Genomic DNA, 27,450 nt, shown 5'->3' on the forward strand with positions numbered 1-27,450 from the left:
TGTTCAAAATACCATAATTGAATGGTGCAAGCAGGACATTATACTGTCAATATACAGTCAATATTTAAGTTGTATGTCAGCAGCTAAAATTGAAAGATACATAGGAAGACAGTTTGTAAAATCAGGAGTAACAGAAGAATAAATCTATCTCTGCCTTATTTCTCATATGTCACCTCTATGGACCTCATTATGAAGGAAGTGGTTAGACCTGATAAAAACTGGCCAATCTCAGCTCTTTAATTTATGCAGATAATGCTACTCTCTTAAATAAATCCAGCACCAGTCTGCACCCTAACTAAACTGAATAATTACCATAACAAATTTGTCAGTAATAAAAATCAGTAATAAACAGACAAAGACTATGAAAACAGGCAGAAGCAATGAAAACATTAGCTGCACCCTGAATGGAGAACCTATAGAACAAGATAATTTTTAGATGAAGATGGCAAAGAATTATGAAAATAGACACCAGAATAGGCAAAGCAGATATTGCTGGCAGTCAACTAAATGCATTTATGTGGAATGAGAGAAATCAGAGAAAGTATTAAACTAGCTGTATACAAGAGTATTCATCAAGCCAATTTTTAATTACAGATATGAGATCTGGGTTAGATGTAAAACAGTTCATGCAGTTGCAAAAATGAACCGATTTCATTTCTGCAAATAAATTACCACACTGGCTAATTTAGCATGATCATCAATTGTTTTCAAGGAAGAAAAAAAAAATTATATATATATAATTGCATAAAATTACACCTAGCATTTTATGTAAGTAAGGACTTGGTCTTCTAAATCAGCTGTGTTTCACCGGAAACATTCTTCAGTGGTCATATTGCCACTCTCAGTGATTTTGTTTTGCTCGGTGGCTAGCTATGTAGAAGTGGAGAGGAAAAAGTAAAATTCATTTACTAAAATAAAGAGCCAAAAGGCTTCAGTTTGGCAATGCAAAAATTATAAAAATGAAGTGGATATTTCATGTGGATATGTATGGATGCTTGGGCATAGCAATCACATCTCCTATAAGGTCTGGCTAGGGCAACTCATAAATGTAGGTGAGTGTATTCCCGTAAGCTCTCTAGTCAAATTTCATACAAAACTTTTATAGTTTCTATATTCAACTTTGAAATAATGCTGAATTTAATATCCACTTCATTTTTATAATTTTTGCATCGCCGAACTGAAGCCTTTTGGCTCTTTATTTTAGTAAATACTTTAATGCATCAACTGAGAGTTTGCTTACAGAAAACACCTCTCTGACTTTTCAAGTTCCTTAGTATTGAAAGAGAGTTTTTGCTCTCTTGAGGTTTCTACCTGGTCTCTGACAAAAACCAACCAGTTTAAAACAGCTGTCAGGCCAGTGAAATCTTATCAAAATGAACCAATAGGAGGCAAATATATGGACACTTGGGCATAGCAATCATGTCTCCTATAAGGTCCAGCTGGGCAACTCATAAATGCCAGTGAGTGCATTCCCGTAAGTTCTCTGATCAAATTTCATATGAAACTTTTATCATTTCTATATTCAGTTTTGAAATAATGCTGGATTTAATATTCAGTAAAATCCATTTACCAGTTAAGTTATTTGGCACTAATTATAAAATGGAATGAATGATAATTAAAGTTAGTATGCAATAACATCACTCCATAACTGGCACTTAAACTTAATTATTGCATCTCAGTCACATTCAATAAATTCCAATATACTAATTTACTGTTCCAAGTTTGCCCATTCAGCTTTTACTCTGCTTTTCTATTCATTCTATTCTCTTACTAGTAGAAAATCATACAAGCATTTATAACATGACTTATCATTGTGAATTTTTTATAACTGATTTCTATCATAATTGTGCATTAACAAAAATCATATAGTAAAATATAACTTCTTTGCATTTTATAATGTATGTAACATGATATTCATATAATTTATTAACTTATATACAGATATTATACTGTTCCAGACAACATATCAAGTGCTTGGCTTTAAATAATCATACATGACATTCTAGTAAATGTTTATTATATATTAATATTTCTGATGCTTATTTAATGGCAGTGTAAAATACAAAGGCAAATGGTTCTTTGTAAGAATATTAGTATAATACAGTTTTTTTTTAATTTTTATTTTAAACAAGTCGTTATACTTGTTATTATGATGGGAGCCTCAAAGGATGTCAACACTGGTGCAGCAAATAACTTTGAATGCTATTTCAAGGAGTGTGGAGAGTCAAAATTTGGGGTGCTATGCATAACTGACATCCTTCAAGACTGAGTGTGGAGGGGAGAACAACTGAAGTGCAAGTAACTAGCCATATAGAAGCTATTGATATGACCTATTATGTAGTATTTTCCACTAGTTTATATTCACTAATACACACACTAAAACCAAATCTTTATAAAAAATTTGCATCTTTATTTACAATAACTAATTTCAATACAACACTAAGAACCTTAATAAAGCAAAACATAAGTTTAATAGATTTGCGTTTATTTTTAACTCTTCACTAATGACTATATTGCAAACTATATTTTCCAACAATTTAAATGATTTGCTGACATTTGGGGATCACTGATGAGCATATCCAGAATTTGAAGTTTTAATGGAATATGTGGAATAATTCTTTTAAACACTATTTAAAAGAATGAATAACACTGCAGTTAATGGTACCTATAAAATTCTGACACTAGTTAACAGGGCATTTACAAAGAGAGGGAGAGAACTTTGTGATACAGTTATCATTCAAATTAGTGACCTATAGGGTTTGCAACAAGTCTCTGTCTCAAGAAGCACGTGCAGAATACATTAGAGTTAAAACTGATCAAACGCACGCATACACAATGTAAAAAAAAAATTAACGAAATTGAAGAATAGTGACTCCCATAACTTTATAACAGGTATATAAATAATTGATTTAAATTAGGATAGTAGAGGAGTCCATTGTTGACTTTCATGAAGAGAAGATTAACAATGAATTTGCTTTTGTGTAATATTCTCATTTGGTTTCAATGATCTCTGTGACTAATATTGATGGCTGTAACAAGACTGGATTTATTACATTTGATATGATACATGATTTTATTTTAAAGTATTTGATATAGTCCCTAAGTACCTTGATTCTCACTTCAGTCGAGATAAGACTAGTAAGATCATGGGACTTGATATATTCCAGAAAAAGAAAGAGGCAATTATGACAGCAAGATTTTCCATAACTTACATAAAAGGGAATCTCTAAATCAGTAAGGAATGGTAGATAACAAATAATTTAGTTTGCAATACTATCTTCAAAGCTGTATATAAACTGTTAGGGTTTTTTTTTTTAATAAATCATCTTGACTCTTGGTTGAAGTTGAAGATCAGGGAGCATAAAAATTGCACCAAATACTCAACATTTTTATAAATCTAGCCTTGCATTCCACATCAGACATACAGAGTTCACCAGAACCACATGAAGATACCATGCAGAATCCATTTAAAATTGATAAATTTGTTCATAGAATTCTGCAAAGTGCCTCCACCATTCTAACTTAATTCTGATTGTATGACTATCTCAAATTTTATGTCATTACTGCAAAGTTCACGGGGGCCAGTCTGCCTGCTTGCAAGGAAGAAAAATCCCATATAAACTGGGGAGAAAAACCCTGCTGTCCACGCCCAAGACCGGCTAACTTGGCTATGTCTGAGAAACATCCTTAAGCTCCTCACATCGGCGACGAGAATCAAACTTAGGACACTCCTTTCCCAAGCATATGGTTGCTAAGTGCATAGCCACTAGACTAACAGTGCAGATGGCACTAGTGATGAACCACTGAGTAGCAGAAGTCAAATATCCCATTTTGCCTTGCATCATAGGCTCAATAGTCTGTCAGGGTCAAGTCTTCTATGCTATCTTGAAAGTACTTAGTTAATAAATGACCACCAGTATGGATTCTGCCAATGCCGTTCAACAGGGGGATCTGCTCACCTATGTCACACACCTCTGGATAAGCACCATGGAAAAGTTTGGCAAATCCTAAGTGGTTGCACTAGATAGCTCCAAGGCTTTCGACTGGGTCTGGCACAAGGGCCTATAAAGTAAGCTTTCATCAATGCCTGCAAAACATGGTTCTGCCTTATTTCCCACAAAAAAGAACCACATTATCCCAGCCTTACCTTTGACAACACCCAAATCTCCAGGAAAGATGAGATCTCTTGTTTTGGGATTACCATGACATCGAGACTCTCCTGACATAACCACATTACCATCATTGCCTCCACAGTATCCAAAAAATTAGGATTCCTTTTTCGAACAAGGCATTAATTTACCCCTGAACAGCTATTAACCCTCTACAAATCACAAATCCATCAACTGCTTGCAACATTTGGGGAAGTGCCACTAAGAGCTCCTAAAATTACTCTATAATACAGAAGAGAGCAATCAGACCGAATAATGATTCATCTCTTACCCACACACACACTCTCTCTCACAAGTGCCTATTTACAGCATGCATTTTCTATAAATATTTCCATGGTAAATGTTCATCAGAACTATGCTCAATAACTTTCCCTCTCTCTACCAAATCCATTGAAATGTGCAGCTACCACCCACCCAACATCCCTTCACAGTCGAACTCCATACTCACAGAACAAGTTTCTCTTCCTGCTACTGTATTGTGAAACAGCCTTTCCTCCCATGTATTTTCTAAAGAATACAATGCACAGGCCTTCAAAATCCAATGTAAACAAGCTCCTCGTTTCCCAATTCTCTTACCTTATATGGTACTAATGTACTATAGGTTGACCAACCAACCTCTTCTGTATGGACTCAACATAAATAAAATTAAAAAAAAAAGATGGTAACTTGGCTTCTTTGAAACTTAATTAATACTATGACAGGAAAGTTAATGCCATCTGCATAGTGTGTTACGGCTGCCAATTGCACGTGTTCTAGCTGGTTAGACTGTTTTGTAAGATGAAAAACCCAAGTGTCTAGGAGAGAAAACCTTCCACCTCCATGGAGACTAAGTAATTCATTCTCAATTGGAAAGCTCTGATAAAGGTTCTTCATGTCCTAGATGGGATTCAAACCCAGGTTTTTTCGAACCAAAAAGCACTGTCAAAACCAAAAAAACTCTACAGAGACTCAAACCAAACTGTGTATACAGTTTGGTTTGAGTCTCTGTAGAGTTTTGGTTTGGTCATGTGTTCATACATAACATTCTTGTTTATGTGAGTACTGAAACATTTCCCCTGCAGCAATCCTATAAAACCCCTTAAGTAATTTCAATGTTTCTATCATGTCCTCTTTTTTGCCTATCTAACAGCTTCTGTAACCTACAACTCCTCAATCTACTTTAACAGGGAGATTCCATGGATCACTCACCATCTTGATCATTCGCATCTGGATCCTCTCCAGTACTTTCTCTGCCCTAAGAAACTCAGGTGACTAGACCTGAGCACAGTAATCCAAATAAGGACATATCAGGGCCTTATAAACAATAACTTCCTTATCTCTGCTTGTTAGTGTGTTCAATAGTCAAGTAATCCTATGAGCACTATCTTGGCAATCTTAGTAATATGCCCTCTAAACTTCAACTCTATCTGCTACCACTCCACTCCCCAAATTCCTAGAGTACAGTTCCATCAATGTGGAACACAGCTAGTAATCTATTTATCCCAAAAAATGCATTACTTTACATTCTCCACATTAAACCCATTATCTTTTGCCCATACTGACATCCTATTTAAAACAACTGCAAGCTTTCCACATCACCTTGATTAACAACTCCTAATTTGCCATCAGCAGCAAACAACTGAATGTTTCCCTTCTGATTATTTCCTATATCACTTATGTACAAATTAAACAGTAGTGGTCCTTGCTTTCTCCTGGATTCCACTCCTCCATATACCACTTGTTTGGTATGTTCATCAGCCACCCTCATATCCATATTACCTGGGTCATATCTATCCCTCTGTTCTAATTTGCATAACTGAGTTCCATGTGGTATCCTGTTAAATGCCTTTGTAAAATCTAGCAGAATCATCCATTCACTTTATCCAGCTCAGCTGTCACTCTATTATAAAAAGTTAAATTACTAAGTCATGCTGTCCCTCAGAATATTATATTCTTATTCACCCCCTGGATTCTAATTTTTTTACAACCATGCCTAAGATACTGATTGGTCTATAATTTGCTACAGTAGTCTTAGAATTAATCTGCCCTCTTTCCACTACTTGGGATTCTGCCATTGCCAATTCCCTTACACATTCTCATAAAACACGAGCTGATATCTCATGGCTATATTTACATTACGATTCTGCAATATCTTAAGTACCTCCTCATCAACTTCTGTTCTCACATCAGTCTCTGTCACAGCAATATTCTCATTTGGAGGATACTGCCCAACTTTGTACTGCTCGTGAGCTTGTTAGTCACCTTCTCCTTATATATTTTCCACAATACTGTTTTTTGTAATTCCTGCTTAATGATACTACTCATCCATCTAACCACCATCTGATTGATCCCCATGGATTAATCAGATAGTGGGTATACAATCTGATATAGCTTTCTCTAGATACCCCTTAACTAATTTCCATTTTCTTCCTCCAATGTAATTTTTCCTTCTTCCAAATGATATATCTTCATAGTTGAAGTCCCCTATAATAATTACATGACCTGCTACTTTTTTTGGCTGTAATTCATCTGCTATCATCAGCAGTATCCCTTCCCTATCCTATCTTCTTTGTCCTTCCTGAAAATACTAAACCTTTTGCAATCTATCCCAGTAACTACATTATCTGTTATTGGCCAAGTCTCACTAAATACGCATTAGTGAAACTAATGCATATAAAGTTAACTTTTACTCATCTCATGGCTGTCTTCACACACATTCACCTGCATCCACTCTTTTGTTTGGAAGCACTCTCAGGGAAACAAAAGCAATTTTGTTTCCCTGAGAGTGCCTTCCTACACTCATGGTGGGGAAAAAAAAAAAAAAAAAAAACCTCTCTGACACCTTACACACCAAAAGCATTACTCTGTCAGCATTATACAATTTGAAATTTGTTTAAAATGATATTTTTCACTGTGCTTAAAGTGTGTGTACCCTAGTCTGTCTGTTTACATCTAAATGAATAATATGTTGTGAAAAAGTGTCTTACCTTACTGCAGTATCCTAAATATCTTCAATATATTAAACACAAAGAATCCATCAACTAAACCAAAGCACTATGTTAACTTCAAGAAATTCGAAATCATTAGATATATCAGAATCATATCGGAATAAGGTGTCAGCATAAATATTTTAATAAAATGCATTAGCACCTTTACCATATATGTCTTACTTATGACTTGTTTTGCCTAACAGCAATTACAAAAAAAATAAAATATAGGCAGTTCTCACTTTAAGTTTTTTTCTTTCAAGTATCAACAAAATCAAAACCACGAACATCAGTTGCAATAAAGAAATACTAAACACATAAATATGGTATTTCAAGCCACACACCTAGGTATACAACATAGTACTTGTGTGTCTCTGTGTGCTTATTCAGGCAAGTGAGTGTCTCTCTCTGACTCATAACAAAGCAGTTATGATGCTGAAGTTACTAAGAGTGGCTGTGTTGCTCTTCATGCTGTCCTATTTCAGCATTACCCCCCCCCATCCCAATGCTGAAGAGTATGCCAAAATGAATAATACTAAGAGGAATGCTAACAAAAAATGAAACAGTGAAGAGGAAAAACACGGGTAACAAAATATGAAATTTTGATAACAAAATATAGGTAGAGATGACCTTGCTAATGCTTCTGCCTGGTATCTCCACTTGGGCCTGGCTCCCACTGAAGAGACCTCAATAAAGGTTGAAACTAGTCTGGGTGGTGGGCCCCTTCCCTTAATGCATAACATTAGACATATCTGCAAGGAGATGTATTTTGCATTATGGGAGATGCTGAGATAGGAGTGATGTTAGCTTGCTCCACCTTTGCAAGTGTTGTACCACCTCCACCCAGTGTTGTACTACCTTACCCCAGTCCTGAAGATACTTTCAAGCGCAAACTGTGTTTGCGCATACTTGGATAAAGGATTAAACTAAATTTATAATAATGAAAATTGTCTACTGCCTAAAGATTTTCACAGACATTCATGTCCTAGGTGTTTGAAGAGCAGGTATGCTATCTGCTTGGTTAAACCAACTGGTGAATATATAGCTGATGTCATTAAAAAAATGTATGCATGGGACATTTCACAAGTGCAACAATAGATATGCAATGGTTAATTATTTTTATGATCTATGCAAGTTTTTCATAGTTACTCTATTTTTGAGGCCAAATTGTCTATTTGGCCTCATTGCACAGACACATTAGCCTTGTTCCTCTGTCACCTCAATAGTTGATACCGAAGAATCCAGTTTATAATGGAAAAGTAAACTAATAATAGCCTACTCTTCCTAGACACTAGTTATATACTTTCCTAATAATAACCTCTTCTTTATAGTACACAGGAAACACACTCATATAGGCAGATATATTCACAAACTTTCCCATTATTTCCCTCTCTCATCAATATGGCATCTGTTGGCTAACCTTAGTTGTTGAACAGGAGGCCTAAGAATTAAATTTCACCAAATCTTGGTAAGTTTAATACAACTGTACTTATCAGGATTTTTTTTAAAAATCTGCTGCTGATTCTAAAAAAAAAAAGTCAAGAATCAGCAGAATGTTTAAAATAAACCAAACCAACAACAACCAAATCTTAATAAGCATGGTTGTATTATACTTCCCAAGTTTTGGGCTTAATTCTAAGGCTTCTCACCTGACAACTGTTAGTCAACAGTACCCATAGAGGGCACACCTCATAGGGCTAAGCTTTCAGTCTAAATTTTTTTCTGCTTACTGTTTTGCATTTTGTGTGTTTTTGAAATTTTCATATTGTTCCCTTGATAGGATGTCTCAGTAACAGATGAAATATAAGATTGATTAAACCTTATTAATTCAAACCAGCACATAAGTCTAAATAGTTGAATATAGCATCATTAAAACTAATCATTAGAGCCTACATTTTCTACAGAATTCAAAAATAATTCTTTTCATAATTCACAACCCTCTCTTCAGAAGGATTTCAGGAATGCTATCAAACATTCCCTATTTCCAGGATACATAAAAAAAGCCAGGTCTTTAAGAAATGCAACCTCTATATAGCTTGTAGGCCCCACCTGAAACCAGCTCCTCAACCATTCCACTAAGGATCAACTCTCTCTCTCATTTCTTGGACAGGTAGATCAGTCACCATCCACACAGATGAACACAAAAAATACATCTGCAATCACAACAATGGCCAGCCTGGTCTTACAGACCATGAATTGGTTCTCATAGGATCAATGGGAAAAAATCACACCATGCTCCATCACAGCAAGGAAAGACTGTTTTCAGAATCTACAGCTGCTGTCAAAAATGAGCCTAATTTAAATAAATACAGATGCAAAAAAACTTCACAAGATATGGGAAACAATAATCTTCAGAGATCCCAATTCACAATCAAGGTCTCCTGCAAACATCCACAGAGGGCATCCCACGTAGATAGGACTAGTCTTATATCCATGTGTTTCATTTAACATTGTGTTGCCATCGTGTGTGTTGGAAGTGTTATTTGTACTCGCTGAAGATGTCTCTATGACCAAGAAAAATATTAGAAGAATTATAATAGTTTTTAATCTTTTCAGAGTGCTGTTCATACTCCACTGAACCTCTACAACATGATGTCCTAGGAGAGTTGGATAAAGAAAAAGTTCAAACTCACACATGATTATCACATAGCTGTAAGCAGACCATGAACACAACTATATAGTTATACAAGTTCACTTGTCTACTGTGCAAATGTGCTATAGTTATACCACCTTTTTTGTGAGTATACTTATTAAAAAATGCATCTAAATGATTTTTTTTTTGATAGCCATTTTTTATATAATAAATTCTTTCAGGACAAGAAGCATCCTGCAAGCAATATCTGCCAGTACGACATTCAACTGATTGGTTGTTAGATGTTTTGGACATGTGGCCAAAGTAACAAAGGCTATGAAGCCAGTGTGTGCCTGTCTGTTAATTATGTATGCACTTTTTCTGGTCAGTTTGACTGTTTCACAGGAAGAAAACCCTGCTATACCTGTTCAAGTTATGTGATGCACTGTAATAATTGTGTAGTATGTTTTAAAATTAATGTTGAGCCAGCATATCTTTGTGAATTACACAAGTTCACCAACAGGGTCTGTGTATTTTGTTCATGGAATCCTTGAGACTTAACTGCAAGTTATTTTCAAGTAGAAGATGTGCTCTTCCAGATATTCCATGGAGGCATCAATCACTGTGCAAAATTATTTTCTACCACCCAATATTTACAAAAAAAAAAAAAAAAGATATTACTATCGAATTAGCTCCAATTAAAAAAAGGCTTTCATCAACATGTAGTTTTGTTAAATGGAACAATTGGTATTCTAGTTAAACCAACAGAGAACCATGCATGACATGAGGGTAAACATCAGAGAAATTAAGTCAGATATTTTGTGTGCACTGTCAGCAGTGCCACTATGAAAGCAAAGTCACTCCTATGGAAGGGGAAAGGCACACATTGATAATGTTATGACTGTTACTCATTTTTTTTTAGCTTTACTGGGCAAATCAAGATTTTTTTTATCAACACATCCATAAGACTTGCTTTATTTTGTGTCTTAAATTTCTTTCCAATCTTCATTACCTTTTTAATGTGATATTTTCAGCAATTACTTGCTTCTGTATACAGAAGCAAGCAGTGCACTTAATTGCCAGTCACATACGCTGTTACTGCATTATGTCTCTTCTATCCTATGTTTCCATGTATACAGAAGCAAGCAGTGCACTTAATTGCCAGTCACATACGCTGTTACTGCATTATGTCTCTTCTATCCTATGTTTCCATGGGCACTGCTCCTCTGAACTAGCAATTACCATGCACTTTCTCCCACCCATATATGAATGTGAGTAGTTGCCAGTCAATACCCATAAACAGTTCAACACCAAACTCATCGAACCAACTCCTCTGCCTTCATTTCATAAGCACCTGCTCTTTGGAAGTCTTCCTCAATGACTATCTTCTCTTCCTTCTAACCACCACTTACCCACATATGGCACTGTTGTGTCATAGGTCTTGGGACCTCTTGTGTGTAGGGGTTGATAAAATTATACAGAAATGGCACCCATTCTTCTTTTTATCATGCATGTTCTGCAAATACTTTTTTTTCTTTTTTAATTATATCACCATAGATGTAATGCTTAGTTCATATGAAGGAATATTATTGATAATACTTTTAGCAACCTGTAAAACAATGTTTACTTTGTTTTACAGGTTGGAAAATGGGGTATACAGTATAAGTGCTAGTTTTATAAAATAACTTTGAAATAAAACAGAGTACTAGTACAATAGCAGATATGCAATGCCAGGCCTCAGCTTATACTCTGATAATGACAATAGCATACTCTAATATATAACTAAAAAAGGTGAGACTGCAATTAAAGTTAAAATTGAATTAAAACAATTTGAAATATAAAAAATAACAAAATTTAGATAAAACGATTTAATGACATAGTATTATATTTAAAAAAAAAGGGGGGGAGGACAAGGGGAAGCACACTATTGCTTGCTGTTGCCATTTATAAGGATGAGACTTTTTTCAAACCTTGGTAGTGGATAGGCAGCCATTCCAATTTAAGTTTAGGCAGTGTAGAAGTGCTTAGCACTTTCTTTATAAACTGCCCAAACTCACAAAAGTAAAAGTACTGAACCAGAGGATATTGTGATCAGTGTCCATGCTGAGCAAGGCCAGATTTTTCAGTTTGTTGTTGATATAAGATAGGTATCCTTGTAGTCATTTTCCAACCAAACATCCTGTTTGTCCAAAGTATGAAGAGAGGACACTCACGTTGAACCTGGTAAATAGCAGGGTGGGAGAGAGGAGGTTGTTTATCTTTTGTGGATAGTAACCAGGAGGAGATTTTGTTAATGAGGAAGAATGTAGGGACTAAACTATCTTTTCAGGATCTTTGCAATCACCTCCAAGATGCCTGCGATGTATAGGATAGGGGCTCACCATACAGGTTCAGAGTTCTTAGAATTAAGTTTGTAGGAAAACTCTACACAGCCTTTTAAGGAATGTGAAGAACTGACTGGGGTTTGTGACCTAATTGTCCAATCTATACCTCTTCATAATGCACCTTGCTAGTAGCCATCTCCCTGGGATACTAAATGAATGATGACAGGCTGAATGATGGTAATTATTAGTAGGGTGAAATTTTACACTAGCTGGGATTCATAATTAGGTATAATGTAATGAATACAGCACAGAGAAATAATTAAATGCAAAGGACAGTAGGACTTTAGACTGGAAGTCCTGTGGGGAAGGGGTGCCCTCTATGGGTACTGTTGGCTAGTCTTAGCTGCTGGGTATATGGCCTAAGAATTAAAGTTTCCCAAATCTTGGGGAGTTTAATACAACCATATTTATTTAGTCAGTGTAGTTTTTAAACCTGCTGCTGATTCTAAAAAGTCTTCCAAGTTTGTATTTATTACGACAAAGCATAGTAGTTATTTCCCCATTTGGTTCTGCGCAAGGTATTCAAAGGCATGGTCAGCTAGACTTGACTGACCACAGTTATGGTTGTAGATGCATTTCCTTGCGATCCTCAAGGTTGTTGTTGATATAAGATAGGTATCCTTGTAGTCATTTTCCAACCAAACATCCTGTTTGTCCAAATGTTTGGATGTTGGCAGATCTTTTAGTTTGACCATAGCATAAGTTGCAAAAACAAAGAAGCCTGTAAACATCTGGAACAGAGAGGGCAGTAGAATGTCTTTAGGAGAGTAGATAAGGGCAGCCAGCTTCAGATGAGATTTGAAAGCAGTGCACAGATTTCTTGAAAGTTCTTTATATTTCTTTGGTTATTTTTTCTCAAGTACCCCACATACAGGAATAGTAATAGCATTACTTTAATCTATATGTTGAGAAGAATGTGAAAAAGTATTTTATTGATCTTTTTGAACAGGAAGATCAGTGAATAAAGGAGAGTTCAACTATAAGAGAAGCCTGGCTGGAACAGAGGTTGGAGGCTCTTGACAAGGATTTAATAACACCATATTGTTGAGAGAGGGATGATGAGAAAGTTTGTGCAAAAAAAAAAATATATATATATATATATATATATATATATATATATACACACACCTGTGTGGGTGGGTGTTCTGTAAACTGAGAAAGAAAGGATGCCACATGGAAAACAGGCTATTATTTTCTTCGAAAGTGAACTGAATTCTTGGGGTGTTGAGGTGAAGGAGAAAGAGTAATGTGTCCATGCAGCAAAATAAAGAAACATATCTTAATGTATCTTAGCCAGAAAGAAGGTTTGAAAATGGCCAGATCAAGAGCATGTTTTTCAAAATGTTCCATCAAGAACTTGACTAGAAAGTGAAAGAGAGAGAGAGAGAGAGGGGGGGGGGGGGGGAAGGCCCACAGCTGTATCCTCTATCTCTGTTTATATATGGTATCCTGCCAAATAACATATATTAGTAAATAAAATGGTGACATCAAAGCTCACCATGATATCATTATGATTTAAAACTAAATTTTAGATTAAAGATTTGAAATGAATGGAATTTTGTCCACTTTTTTTTCTCCTCTCATTAGGCTGACTAATATAAGCTCTTCATCATGTGTCAAAGAAGTAATGAACTGTGTCTTATAGAAGAATACTTAAAATAGCTTACTATAGTGGTGTTTGCATCTACCACATGTTTCAGTTCTCTTAAATATGATAACAGTGTTTAAGATAGCTATGTGTTACTATGCCTGTCTGGATATTCTCCATTTTCAAAGTAGTTACATTAAACTTAATATTGAAATTAAGTTTAGTATTTGACTAACAAGTGTAAAAAAAAAAGCTTGATGTTAATAACATTAATGAACAACAACAAAATCAAAAACAAGAAAGACTAAAACCTTGACTGTTGTTTGTTTAATAAAGATTAAGTGGTCATATGTATATATACATATAAAGAAAACTTAATAATTTTAGATCGATAACAACATACATTTGAATGTTATTAAATGGAGTATACTAGTTGCTAATTTCTCATGAAAAATAAAATTAATTTTGCTACACATTCTAAACATGCTCATGATGGAAAGAGAAAAATCAGGATAATTTAAGTATTTATGCAAGTATTAAATGTGTTCTTTCTGTTTCCCAGTTCATTTCAGTATATTGCTAAAAGGTACACAAGCACAGGTATATTTCCAGAAAAATCATGAAAAAATCATTTTGAGATTGAGGAATAATTTAATCACGATGGCAATATTTCAAAATAAGCAATACTGATTACAGGTTTAAATAAAATCAAATGAAGTGTCAATCTTCTTGCATAGTTATTATACATTACAAACAAGGAAATCATTATTCATTTAAGTACATGTCAAGTAAAAAAGCATAAATTAGAAAAAAATAAAACTAATAAAAATTTATTCACTAAATACATGTTTAAATAGTTAAAATTTTGGTATAAAAGCAATATATATACATGCATCACTAACAGAATACTAAAATTGATCTAGCTGATTAAAACAATGTTGTCTACAATCAAATTAAAATCATATATTCTTTACAAAATGTATGCAACTTTTTACACTATACATATAACCATGCTGGTAAATTTCTGTACACAGTTCTTAATACACTAAATTTTCCTGAACTCTATGATACATGCTCAATGAAAGAAGATCTAACCATAGAAAACCAAACAAATCCTCACTGAAAATAATCCAATGTCCACGAGAAAATGAAGGATTCACAAAACCATGGCCTGCAATTTGTCCCATTCCATGATACCTACAAAGTCAAACCATATCAGAAAGCAAAACTCAGAAAACAAATAATATTATATGATAATAAAAAGATAATTCATTATATCAAATTATTGGTCAAATCACAACCTTCCTAAACACTACAATTTTAAAGCTTATGCATCTATGAGACATTAATCAATTCTTTCATGAAAGAAGACCAGAGTTTAAAATGATCTCATGTTCACCTCAAGGATATGGGAAGTTCATCTGCAGTCATACTTACGTATAGAAATCTTCATCTAAAACCTCTCAGGGAATAAACTCTTTTTTTTTTTTTGGGGGGGGGGGGAATAACCTAGTAGAATGAATTGCAGTGTCTTTATATACTTGATCCACACACGAATGGCCACAAGACCAACAGCATATTAGTGCTGTGTATGGGCAAGAGGAATAGAAGAAAGGAAGAATCTGTTCACATTTTGCTTGAACAGTTGAGGGTTGTAATCTTTGGGGAAAGCAACGGAGACTATTCCAAAGGACAGAAGTAGATGGCATGAAGGAGGAGGCAATGAAGTTGGTTCGGTGAATTTCAAGATGAACTGTAAAGAAGTGTTGGTTAGCAGTGCCTCTTGTTTTAATGATTTTTGGAGAAGAGTGGAGGAATAATAGTGGCTAATTCAGCAGAGCTAATTGTCCATGAAATTATTTGTAGGCAGAAATTGGACATCTATGAAAGAGGGAATTGAAGTTGGTATGTGTGTGAAAGAGAGAGGGGATCATTAATTAGCTGGATTACTCTTCTGGATAGAATCGAGCAATCTTAGAGAGGATTTTGGTGCTCCACCTCAAACATGGGAGCAATATTCCATGGTTAAGCAGATTTGGGCTTTGTGTAGAATTAGCAGCTATGAATGTGTGAAGTAGTGTCTTGTGCAAAAAAGTACACCAAGTTTCTTGGCAGCTGCAGAAGCTATAGTTGAAATGTGGTCATGCTAGGAAAGATCGGAAGTGCAGGTCAGTCCGAGTAGAGAAATCTAATTGTGTTTGGATATCTCAGTAATACTGAAGATAAGGTAGAGTGATGTCAGCTCTTTCTTGTGAGAGATCAGACAGGACTGAGTTTTAATGGCAATGAAGTTACAAGGTTGTCCTTGCTCCACTGGGATATAGCTAGGGGATCTGAGTTCAGGTTACTGGGCATGGTAAATCTTGAGGATTCTAATAGTCGAACACTACAAGGTTTGTCATGTAGTGAGTGACCAGTGAGAAAATTGGTGATGCAGTTGCAGAGTGAGGAAGGCAGACCATAAGATGGCAGTTTGCTAAGTAGACCTTGTCCCAAATCCGATCAAATGCCTTTGAAATGTTGAGGGCAACCACATGAATTTCTCTATGGCTTGAGTCCAGAATTGGGTGATGAAAGCAAGATCAGCTGTAGATTACAAGTGGTGGAATCCATACTGCTGGTCACTGATTAGTTGGTATGATTCTAGGTAGTTCAAGTGTTGGTTGTTGATGATCTTCTTCATAATTTTAGAGAGAACAGAAGTGAAAGCAATTGGACGGTAATTTGTTAGTTGACTTTTATCACCTTTCTTTAGGATGGGCTGGATGTGGGCCTGTTTCCATGTTGTAGGGTAGGTGCTAGTTGAATAGGATTGAAGAGGTGATACAGGATAGGTGTTGGTTCTGGGGCACAATTTTCTAACAATAGGCAAGATACTATTAGAACTAGGTGTCTTGTTTGTATTCAGGTTATTGAGGATTCTTCGGATTTCTTTTTCTCAGAAGACTATGAGCAACATGAAGTGAGCCATTCTTGGCAGTGGAGATGGAACTTTGCTTGGGTCATTAATGGAGAAATTTGAAGAGTGATGCCAGTAAGTTGGCTTTGTCTTTGGGAGAGGTAACTACAGCAGCAGCATCAGGATGCGAGAGTGGTGGATTTGACAGGCAACCTACAGCTATTTCTTGATGATTCAAAGATAGGTGGGGTAAACAGGAATGCTGCTGATATGCAGTACTTGAAGAATGATTTGAATAGGCTGGAATTGTGGGCATGGGAAAATGGATGTGTCAGTTCAACGTCAGTAAATATAAAATCATGCACTTTGGCATGATTAGATATCCAATGTCATATTATATTGGTGGGATTATGGTAGAAGAAACTGATTAGGCTAGGGATCTTAGAGTGTTAATAAATAGGAAGTTGAAGTTCAGGGGCCTTGTAGCAAAGATTGCAAATTCAACTCAAAAGATAATTGCAATGCTGAAACGAACTTGCACGTTTAAAGATAAGAATGTCATTTTGCCTCTTCACAAGGCCTTGGTAAGACCTCATTCGAACTATTGTGCACAGGTCTGGTCTCCATTGTGATTCTGATACAATGGAGAGAGTGCAAAGGAGGGGTGATATGATTGAAAGGGTCATACAGGATTTCAGTTGATGGAATTTTTCATTTTATGGAGGGTGAGGTGGCATTCTTGAAAGCTGAGAATGAAACATGGGCTAAGAAGGAAGTGAGGGAGGCTAGATTTTTCTCTCACAGGGTGGTGCATGATTGGAATGGATTGCCAATGGATGGTGTGTGTGTGTGTGTGTGCGCGCGTGCAGTGTGAATGAATTCAAGAACAAGTATGATAGCTGGTGTGTGTGTAGCATGGACTCCCTCAATGAGTCCCTGACTACCTGGAGGTCTCATTAATAATAATCATAATAATAAAATCACATTTCTTTGGGTTGTGGTTCATTGTATTTTGTGAGGAAGAGATAAAGAGGAAGCAGAGCATGCAGTGAGAAGTGGCAGACTTGCAAACATATCACCTAAACAGAGGGAACTCTGTCTCCTCTCCATACATGGCCTTGATAGTTCCTCCTGCAGCCACAGTATTTGGTCTCCTTCCAGTCACCAACTAGCAAAATATGTGGCTATCAGCCACATATTTTGTGGCTGATAGCCACAAAATACTGGCTGATATCCACTTCATTTGACACTTCATTTGATAAATCCACTTCATTTCATGAAGTGGATTTATCAAATCCACTTCATTTGACACTGGCTGATTGTCCCAATCAGCCAGTGTCAAATGAAGTGGATTTGACACTGGCTGATTGGGAAGCCTCAAGATTCGTTACTGACTGGTTCGGTCCTGTGTACTATCCAGCAGCTGGCCTGCAGAACCATTTTACTGCTGTACCCTCGAATGGGGGGTCCTGGTCCCCAAAAGTGAGATTGTTGGTGTCACTCTGACTGCATGTGGGAAGAGTGGAGGGGGAGAAACCAAAACCCTTGCTCTAGTGACCAAACATAGCTGCAGCCACTTCAGGTCTGTAAGTCTCTAATAAGCAAGATAGTGGTATTTCACCAGGTGGTGAAAGACATCTGCCACCCAGAACCTACCACCATCTAGAGCTAAACCTCAGAAGTATAAAAACACTGATGTTCTGACCACCACTATATGGAATACAAAAAACTTCAGTAAAGGTTAGGTTAGTGTGGAGCATCAAGCAAATCCTTTACCTAAACCTTCACATTGATGGATTCATCTACCCCCTACTGATGCCTAATACCACAGACTTGTGGCCTTCCCTCTTTTGGGCATGGGCACCACTAAGGGGAAAGCTGAGTTTCATCAACCAGTGTAATTCCACCACCACCACTACTTTAATTACTGAAAGTTTGAAGTGGCCAAAAGCCATGTTTGGATTCCAGAGTAAAGTCCCAGTTACTTTTTTTCATGCATTCCTTCCAACAAGCAATATGAGCACTATTTTCAGAATTACATCACACACGAACACATCTACTTGGTGGTACAGTTTTAAGATAATTCCAGGTAAGCCAGCAATAATCTTGCTGCCAGGTGCATCTGCACAGTGGGGGGGGGGGGTTGTACAGAGAAGTTGGGTGAAATTCTCCATTACTATATATTCCATTTCCCTCCCAATTTCAACTTATCTTATACAAGTCAATAAAAGGGAAACAGATTATACAGATTACAAATACGTAGATACAAACAGGTTGGAACAAAGATGAGAATTACCGTATTTGCCAGTGTATAAGATGCACTTTTTTCTTTGAAGATAGGTCTGAAAAACAGGGTGCGTCTTATATGCTGATATTCAGTTTTTTTTATTACTTTCATTTCTGGAAATTTTCTCTGTTCTGAGTAATGCGATTTCTTTCTTGCTTCCTTGCGGTGTGCGAGAGCATTCCAGTTACGTAGAGTTCAGTGGATGCCCATGCGCTGTCATAGACGATCACAGCTGTGTTCCTGTTTGTTTAAACTTTCCAATTGTTGTCGCGGTTGTTGTTGTGAATGGTGATAAATTTCTACTGTTAAATTTTCTCTAAATTTCTTGGCAAATTATGGCTGAAAAATGTCGGCATTGCTACAATATTGCATACAAGCTATGTATGCATGTATGCTAAAGAACATGGAAACAGGACTGCAGAGAGGCATTTCGGGCTACCCCCAACTGAGAAAATGATAAAAACTTGACGGAATCAGGAAGAGGATCTCAAAAAGCAACTCACAATAAACATAACCTACGAAGTGGAACTGCAAAATGGCCAGAACTGAATACTTGGATTTTAGACAACAGAAAAGTGGGACTTTCAGTGTCTACATATTGAATTTCATCGATTCGTCATTAACGCAAGGAAATGAGAAAATTTTGAACTTGTGCAAATAGGAAACATGGATGAGGTTCCGCTGACTTTTGATGTGCCCTCAAACAAAACTGTAGATTCCAAGGTCACAAAAAGTATTACTTCTAGTAGCAAGGCTTATACGTTGGTCATACATAACTGGTAATTAGTTTATGGAATTAACAACGCATATAAAGTATATTAATTAAAGATAACTTTAATAAATAACTTCTATATTTCGGCAACGTCACGTTGCCATCTTCAGGAACATAAAGATATGGTATTATAAAAACACTATATAACAGGGCAAAATTCATCTGCTCAGATGACAAGGCCCTAACTACTGAACTAAACCACATCCACAACACTTTCTTAGCCAATGGCTATAACCCCAAAAAAATCCAAAAAATACTCAAACCAGTAAACCACAACCCCCCCCCCCCTCCACAATAAAGATTACACCAAATCTATCACCATCCCCTACATCCAGGGCACCTCTGAGAAAATAACCAATATCCTCAGAAAATATGACCTTACTTCCTGTTACAGACCATATAAAAAGTTGGCATCCCTTATCCGCTCTACCAAAGACCAACCACTTCCCCTAGACCTACCTGGTGTATACTAGGTCCCTTGCAGCTGCAAATTGTCCTACTTTGGCCAAACAGGCAGAACAACAAATATCAGGATTTCAGAACACAAAGACTACATCTGGTTTCACCAGTACAGCTGCTCTGGGCTGGTAGACCATGCCTTAGATACCCACCATAGAATTCGCTGGAAGAAAACAAAAATAATACACCGCAGCAAGTTTAAATATGAGAGATTATTCAAGGAATCTTCAGCAGCTCTAAAAAACGTTCCTAACCTCAACAAATTTGGGTGCATGAAACTACCCCAAATTTGGGAGACTTACATTTTGAGAACTTCAGCCCAACTGCCAAGTCAACCAAATTAGCCCACCAGAGGGCACCATTAGGACTTTAGGAGCAATATTAGTTTCTTGCTTTCTTCCTCATTTGCTTTTGTTAGTGCCTGCGTGCACATACCATATCTTTATGTTCCTGAAGATGGCAACGTGACGTTGCCGAAATATAGAAGTTATTTATTAAAGTTATCTTTAATTAATATACTTTATATGCGTTGTTAATTCCGTAAATTACCAGTTAAAAAGTATTACTGTTAAAACTAATGGCACGAAAAAACTCACTACATGGTCATTTTATCCTGCTATGCTGATGGGACAAAATCACCACCACTATTGATTTTTAAAGGGAAGACACTACCCAAAGGAAAAAACTGCTTAAAGGGTGTTTGTACATGTTCATGCAAAAGGCTGGATGGATGGAGGAGGAATGAAGTTATGGATAGATAAAATTTGGTCTAGGCGCTGTGTAGGACTGTTGAAGAAGCCTGCCCTGTTAGTATGTGATCAGTTTCGTTCTCACAGAACAGATGTTAAAAACTCAGCTGTAATTCCAGGAGGTCTAGCTAGTCAGCTTCAACCTTTAGATGTCTGTATTAATAAATCATTTAAGGGATTTATGAAGGGGAAGTAGAACAGCTGGATTCAGTCTTCAGATTTTGAGGTCATGCCATCAGGAAGAAGCCTAGAATTTCGCAAGTTTGTGAGTGGGTCAAAGCTTCATGGGATGCTGTGAAAACTGAGACAGTGGTTAATTCATTTAAGAAGTGTGGCATTAGTAATGCACTGGATGGTACAGAGGACAATTTGTTGTATGAGGACTCAGATTCTGATTTAGAAGAGGTTTAAATGTCTCTTCATTTAGCTCTGTTGATGAATTTCTGGGTTTTGATGAAGAAGATTAAAAGGTGGGTACTCTTTCCTAGTTAGATTAGGTATTTGTTGAAAGTAGACCTACGTATTACTTTATATTTGAAATACTGTAAATTCATTATAATATTCAGTGATAAAGTTTTTTTCCTAAAAAATGCGTACAAAAAAGGGGGTGCATCTTATACGTGGAAATATGGTATATGCCATCTTAGTTTCAAAAAAAAAAAAAAAAGTTCATTTCCATCTCTAGTTTGCAAAACCACACACTTTTCTTAAGAGAAACTGAAATTTCAACTTCTGCAAGCACTAAACATTTTAGTGTTTTTAATTACATTGACTTTTTTCATCTCAAAGATGGTAGCTATGCATATGTTCAAGTAAGTTTTCCAACTTAGATGTTCCAAGCATCTACTTTTCATCTTCCTCAGTTAAAAATCTTTCAACTCCAATCTATCAGATTCCTTTGTTTCTCTATCATTCTCATTACATAATGACACTAAATGAGTAATCATTATGGGTGACTTATATTTATCCAAACACTGATTAGGTAGAAGAGAAATCTCATAACTTAAATGAAGGAGAATTTGTGTTGTTGCAAGAGATTTCTTCAGGCAGTATGTGAAATAAGAAACTTGAGGTCAAAAAGTGCTGGATTTGATTATAACATCAGTTAAATATGTGATTATTTTAGCAGCAACTGGTTCATGAGGTACTGTTCTAGAAAGTAGCTAACTATATAAATGTTCCAATAAAGACAGGTCACATGCTGAAACACAAAGCTGGAAATTATGACTACCTCAGGATAATACTACCGTTGATCCTATGGTATCAAGTTACTAAATGGGAAAGATATCAGCAACATATGGGAATCTTTGAAAATGTGCTTAAATGAGGCAGCATCTGAATGTATCCCTAGAGTTTGAAGAACAAATAAGGTTGGAGTGAAAGTGATGTGCAACCTTATTAAGCAAGGGATCCATAAGATAAAGATGATGATGTAGGAGGAACATCATGAGAATATAGGAGTGAGAAAGCTAAATCGAAGTACTAAAAAAAAAAAAAAATGTGTAGAAGAATAAATTATGGGGTGGGAGTGAAATGAATGTGCTACCTCATCAAGGGAGAGATTCATAAGAAGAAATACCCTTGTGTCAGAAATTGATGCGATTGTTCAATTAACAAGTGCTCACTTTGCTAAGCTATATCATCAGGTGTATGCAACAATGTATATTGCTACATTGGATGAAGAGATGCATGACAATCAGGGGCTGAAGGGCTACTGCATAACATGATAAGAATTTTAGCAACAGGGGCAAATGGAATCTCAGCACATATGCTACAAGCAATGTTCAGCTGAATTGGCTGGGCCCTTGACATGTTTGTATAACTTGAGTCCACTTAGGAAAGATACTATAGGAATGGAAAGAATTGGAAAATATTGGAAAACCTAAGTGTCTAAACTACAGATAAGTTGGCAAGAACTTGCATGCAGAAATGGGTTGACAGACAAACTATACTTGGCAAGGAACAGCAAAGGACATCACGTCTAAATAATTTGCTCATAATGTTACAGTTAGTTGGATAAAGAGGGATTCACCATAATCCTTTTTGACTTTGCTAAGGCATTTCATAGGATACCACAGAAAAAGGCTGTTGCATAAAGTGGAGGATTACAGATGGGAATATAAACTCTTTGCTTGATAAGTGGATGGTTGATGGAGAGGTACCAAAAAGCGATTTTTTTATTTTATTATATATTTTTTTTAATGTTGGGCCCATATACGAGAGGTTGGCTGTTCAACCTATAGTACTTTAGTACCATATATGGATATCCAGTGGGTGTGAATCTGCCAGATTTAAGGTGACCAGTCCTTGTACCATTGTTATTCATTCTATACATTAAAGATATTGGGAAGGATCTGATAGATGTTTGACTGTGTACTGATGATGTCAAGATAGGCAGGACAATCAGAGATGTCTCTGATATCCATCATTTACATAATGATTTGAATAGGCTGGAAACATGGGCAAATGATAATCATCCTCAAATTCAGTATTAGTAAGTGGAAAGTTTGGCATGGTGAAATTTCCAGTGGCATATTATATTGGCAGGATTATGCTCCAAGAAACTGATAATCTTGGAGTTATGGTAAATAGGAATTTGAAGTTCACATAGCAAAAATTGCAAATCCAGCTTTTCCAACAGTGAGGTCATTTTCCTTGGAGACTTCAATTTTAACACCAGCTGGCTCTCCTATTACAACTGCACAGATCAAATAGGTGGAGAGTATGAAATATTTGCCATCACCAATGACCATATGCAAAGAGTACACATTGCCTACCAGAATACCAGATGGCCTCAATCACTTCCCAAATGACCTATCCAAGTACATTGTGAATGTAATCTGTCTTCTAGGCAGTTCAGACCATAACCTTGTGCCAATCTCTTCTCTCCAACATGAACACAAACATTCACATCCACATGTCATATAGGATTACCAGAAATGCCAAGTGGGGTGATCTACGCAACTGCTACATTTCCTTGGATGGATTATTGCCCCCAGTCATCTGACCCAAACCTATGTGCTGAATGTATCACTAAAATAATTCTTACCAGCATGGAAACATTTATTATTATTATATTATGTGACACCTATAGGGAGTCTAAGGACTCATCGTGGCAGGGCACAGTACTCTATTTTGCTAAATAGATCTTGTCCTCTCCACTACTACCTAATCCTCCAACTACGACAATCAATGCCATCTATTGCCCCATCATCACCAACACAGTATTTTTTGTCTGTAACTTGTGTGTTCTGAAGGTCGATTTGATTGTAAGTGGGGTGAAAAACCCGAGTTTCCAACTTCCTCACAGGAATCTCACTAACAGAACAAATTTCTTCTCCTCTTCATTTATCCCTTCCAATGCTGTGCTTTAGAACAGTCTGCCATCTTATGTATTTCCCTAGGAATACAATTTACAGCTCTTCAAGGTAAATGTGAACAGGTTCCTTCTTGCCCAGACTTTACTCTAGTTGAGTAAAGTTCAACTTTACTCAACTAGAGAAAATAATTTTCTCTAGTTGAACTTTACTGATAATGAAGTCAACTGCAGATTTTTTGCAATTAAAAACATCTGCTAGTACCAATGATCTTATACAATCTATTCACACGAATGTTCACCAGAGGATAACATCTGGTTTTAATGTTCACCAGAAAACCATATGACTAACCACTCTCCAAACATTTAAGATTTCCTTCTCACTAGTAATCCTATGTACAGTGTGGTGGTTGTTTGTCCTTCAGGCAATTTAAGCTACAATCCAGTTTTGATTTCTTTGGTCAAAGAGCAATACTCGCAGTCATTCTCTTCTGTTTATCATCAGAACCCTAATACGCACCCACAGGGATGTCAGGACATTATGTAAGAACGACACTGATGTCCAAAACCTAAGGACAAACATTACTTCTGAAGATTAGAACTGCAAATTCAGTCAAATCAGCTTGTCAAAATTTGTATAACTGATGATTTTGAGTAGAAAGTGGATACACATTCAAATTTTCAAATTGTGAGCAAAGGGATCACTTGGTAGCACTCAACAAAGGCAGCGCAAAGCGAATTGTGTTTGAAGGAAACTCTTTTTGTGAAGGAATAAGGTTGCAAACTTGGATGTCTTGAAATATCTCAAAGGTATGATGTAGATGATTTCATGAGGGGAAAAATTATTGGAAAGCTTGAAGACTCCCACAGAATTACTGATACTGCCAGAGTTTGTAATCTCATATAGCACAGTATACAAGCTCTGGGCAGTGTCTCAAACCAATTGAATGTTTTCCAGACATTTGCTAAGAGATCGCCTTTCCTCTAGCATGAAGCCTGAAGACAGATTTTTTGTTATAACAGCAAAACGGTAATCAACATACCATGGCAGGTCAGCTTGCAAGTTGGTTCCATTCAAGCACAGGTACATACTACTCACTGGCACTGAGGATAACAGTAGCACTTCCCTTTCATACCTAGTGATGACAGGAATAGATTTCTTTTTGGAGGCAAAGATCTAAAAAGTGAACTGTCTATGTCAAGCCTAATTTTATTAGCTATCTCAGGAGCTAAGTTACAGATACATTTGATGTTGAGCATTGGATGTAATACTGGTACTTGTCAAGGTGCAATGCCAAAATTGTGTCAGAGACTTAGGACACTAATGGCAGATTCGTTAAGCCTTTTTTGACAACAAGTCAGCTACAGTATGAAGAGGTTGCACTTGAGGAATGGGTTTATAATCCAAAATTCTGTTGTCCTTACGGATATGTTTATTTTAGATTATCTAAACAATTAAACGGCTAGCCTTTCTTAAAAGATGTTAGGATACTGGAATTTTACCTACTTGCATTAAATTAAAAGTAAAGTTCAAATCCAAAAAATCTCTCTATATCTACAAACTTTCCAGTTTTACTCTGCTACGAAAACAGATTGCATCTACATGCACCATTCTCACTGCTATAAACACAGCCATCAGCTCATTACAGTTTGAGCTCTCAATAATTCTCAACACAGAACTCTATACTATTCTCTTTAACATTTCAGAAGCATCAGCTCAAAAATAATTCTTGAAAATAAAAAAATAAACATATCAATAAGTACAGACTTTGGATTCTAAACTCGTTCCTCAAGTGCAACCTCTTCATGCTATTGTTAACTTTTCTTTAAAAAGGCTTAACGAATCTGCCATTAATGTCCTAAGTCTCGGCCACAATTTTGGCATTACACCTTGACAAGTACTGGCACTAGACATAATGCTCAACGTCAAATGCAGCATCCATAACTTAGCTCCTGAGATAGCTAATAACATCAGTCTTGATACTTTCTAGGTCTTTGCCTCCCAAAAGAAATCTATCTTCATGCTAGCTCAATGCCCTCATTGAACTACGTAAAGATATATTTCTCTTATTAGAACAAAATTTATAAACAGATAGAGGATATTTGTATGGAGTCTCCTGTACTCACCCCTATGCCATTTTTTTTCTGGAAGATTTTGAAAAACAAGCTTTTGCCTCAGTTCCCCTCAAACCTTCTATCTGAATAACATATATAGATGATGTCTTTTCAATTTGGCCGTAAGACCAAATTGAAAAGACATTTTCTTTGTCACATAATAGTCTTTACCCTAGAAACCAATTTATAATGGAAACTAATAATGGTCTGGCCTTTCTAGACACCTCGGTCATCTGCCTACTTAATGGTAACCTGTTGTTTTAAGCATATAGGAATCCCACTCACACAGGCAGATACTAAACTTTACCATCACCCCTCCCATCAATCCTTTCCCCACAATTCATGACGTTCTCTTCATAAAGATTTCATTAATGCTATCACGATCCTTATGTCCGAAGCACATTAGGAAAAATATCCAGTCCTTAACTCCCCAACCGGCTATGACATCTATAGATGTTCAGCTAAATCCAGATACGATTCTCTAACACCCGTTGAATAACATGGATAAGAATGCAATTTGGTCTCACTATTTCATCCACCTCAGCCAGTAGGGAGGTTAAAGAAATACTATCTTAGCATCATTTCCAAGTTCCACTTAACACTAGCTACCCGTATCAGTTCCACTAAAGACAAACTCAATCCCTTCTCAGTTCCAGGTATATATAGAGTTCCTTGTTCCTACAAGTTGGCCTACTATGACAGACAGGAAGATCTACCACCCAAATGGAAGAACAGAAAAAAATACATCCACAGTCATGACTATAGTCAATCTGGCCTTGCAGACCATGCTTTGGATACCGCTCACAGAATCAACTGAAAAAAAGACCATCATTACTCTATCATAGTAAATTTAGAAGAGAAAGACTGTGCTTAGAATCTTCTGCTGCTGCTCTTAAAAATCAGCCTGATTTATTTAAATATGGTTGCATAAAACTTATCAAAATATGGGAACAAACTAATACTTCAAGATCCCAGTTTAAATCCTAGGATGCTGACAGGTGTCCACAGAGGATGCCCCACCTATATAGGACTAGTCTTTCATCAATGTGTTTCAGTTTTGCGCTGCCTTTTTGTGTGTGTGTTTTACGTCTCATTTTGTACTCGCTGATGATGCCTCTGTAACTGAATGAAATACAGAAAGCATTAAATACTATTTTTAATCATTTCCTTGTGC

At 36.4% G+C, this 27,450-nt stretch overlaps 1 protein-coding gene across 1 annotated transcript in view; it reads right to left on the reverse strand.

Moving 5' to 3' along the window:
• Window positions 1-14,493: 14,493 nt before the first annotated feature.
• LOC150096820 (F-box only protein 31-like) overlaps window positions 14,494-27,450 on the reverse strand; it is a 133,860-nt gene continuing 120,903 nt past the window's right edge. The window contains exon 9 of the mRNA XM_090407802.1: window positions 14,494-14,876. Coding sequence (XP_090263928.1) covers window positions 14,717-14,876 — 160 coding nt within the window. The 3' untranslated portion in view covers window positions 14,494-14,716. The remainder of the gene's footprint in view (window positions 14,877-27,450) is intronic.

Source organism: Typopeltis vanoorti, chromosome 18 (assembly GCF_054136105.1).
Source record: "Typopeltis vanoorti isolate ZY-2024b chromosome 18, IOZ_Tvanoo_1.0, whole genome shotgun sequence".
NCBI classification, from domain to species: domain Eukaryota; kingdom Metazoa; phylum Arthropoda; class Arachnida; order Uropygi; family Thelyphonidae; genus Typopeltis; species Typopeltis vanoorti.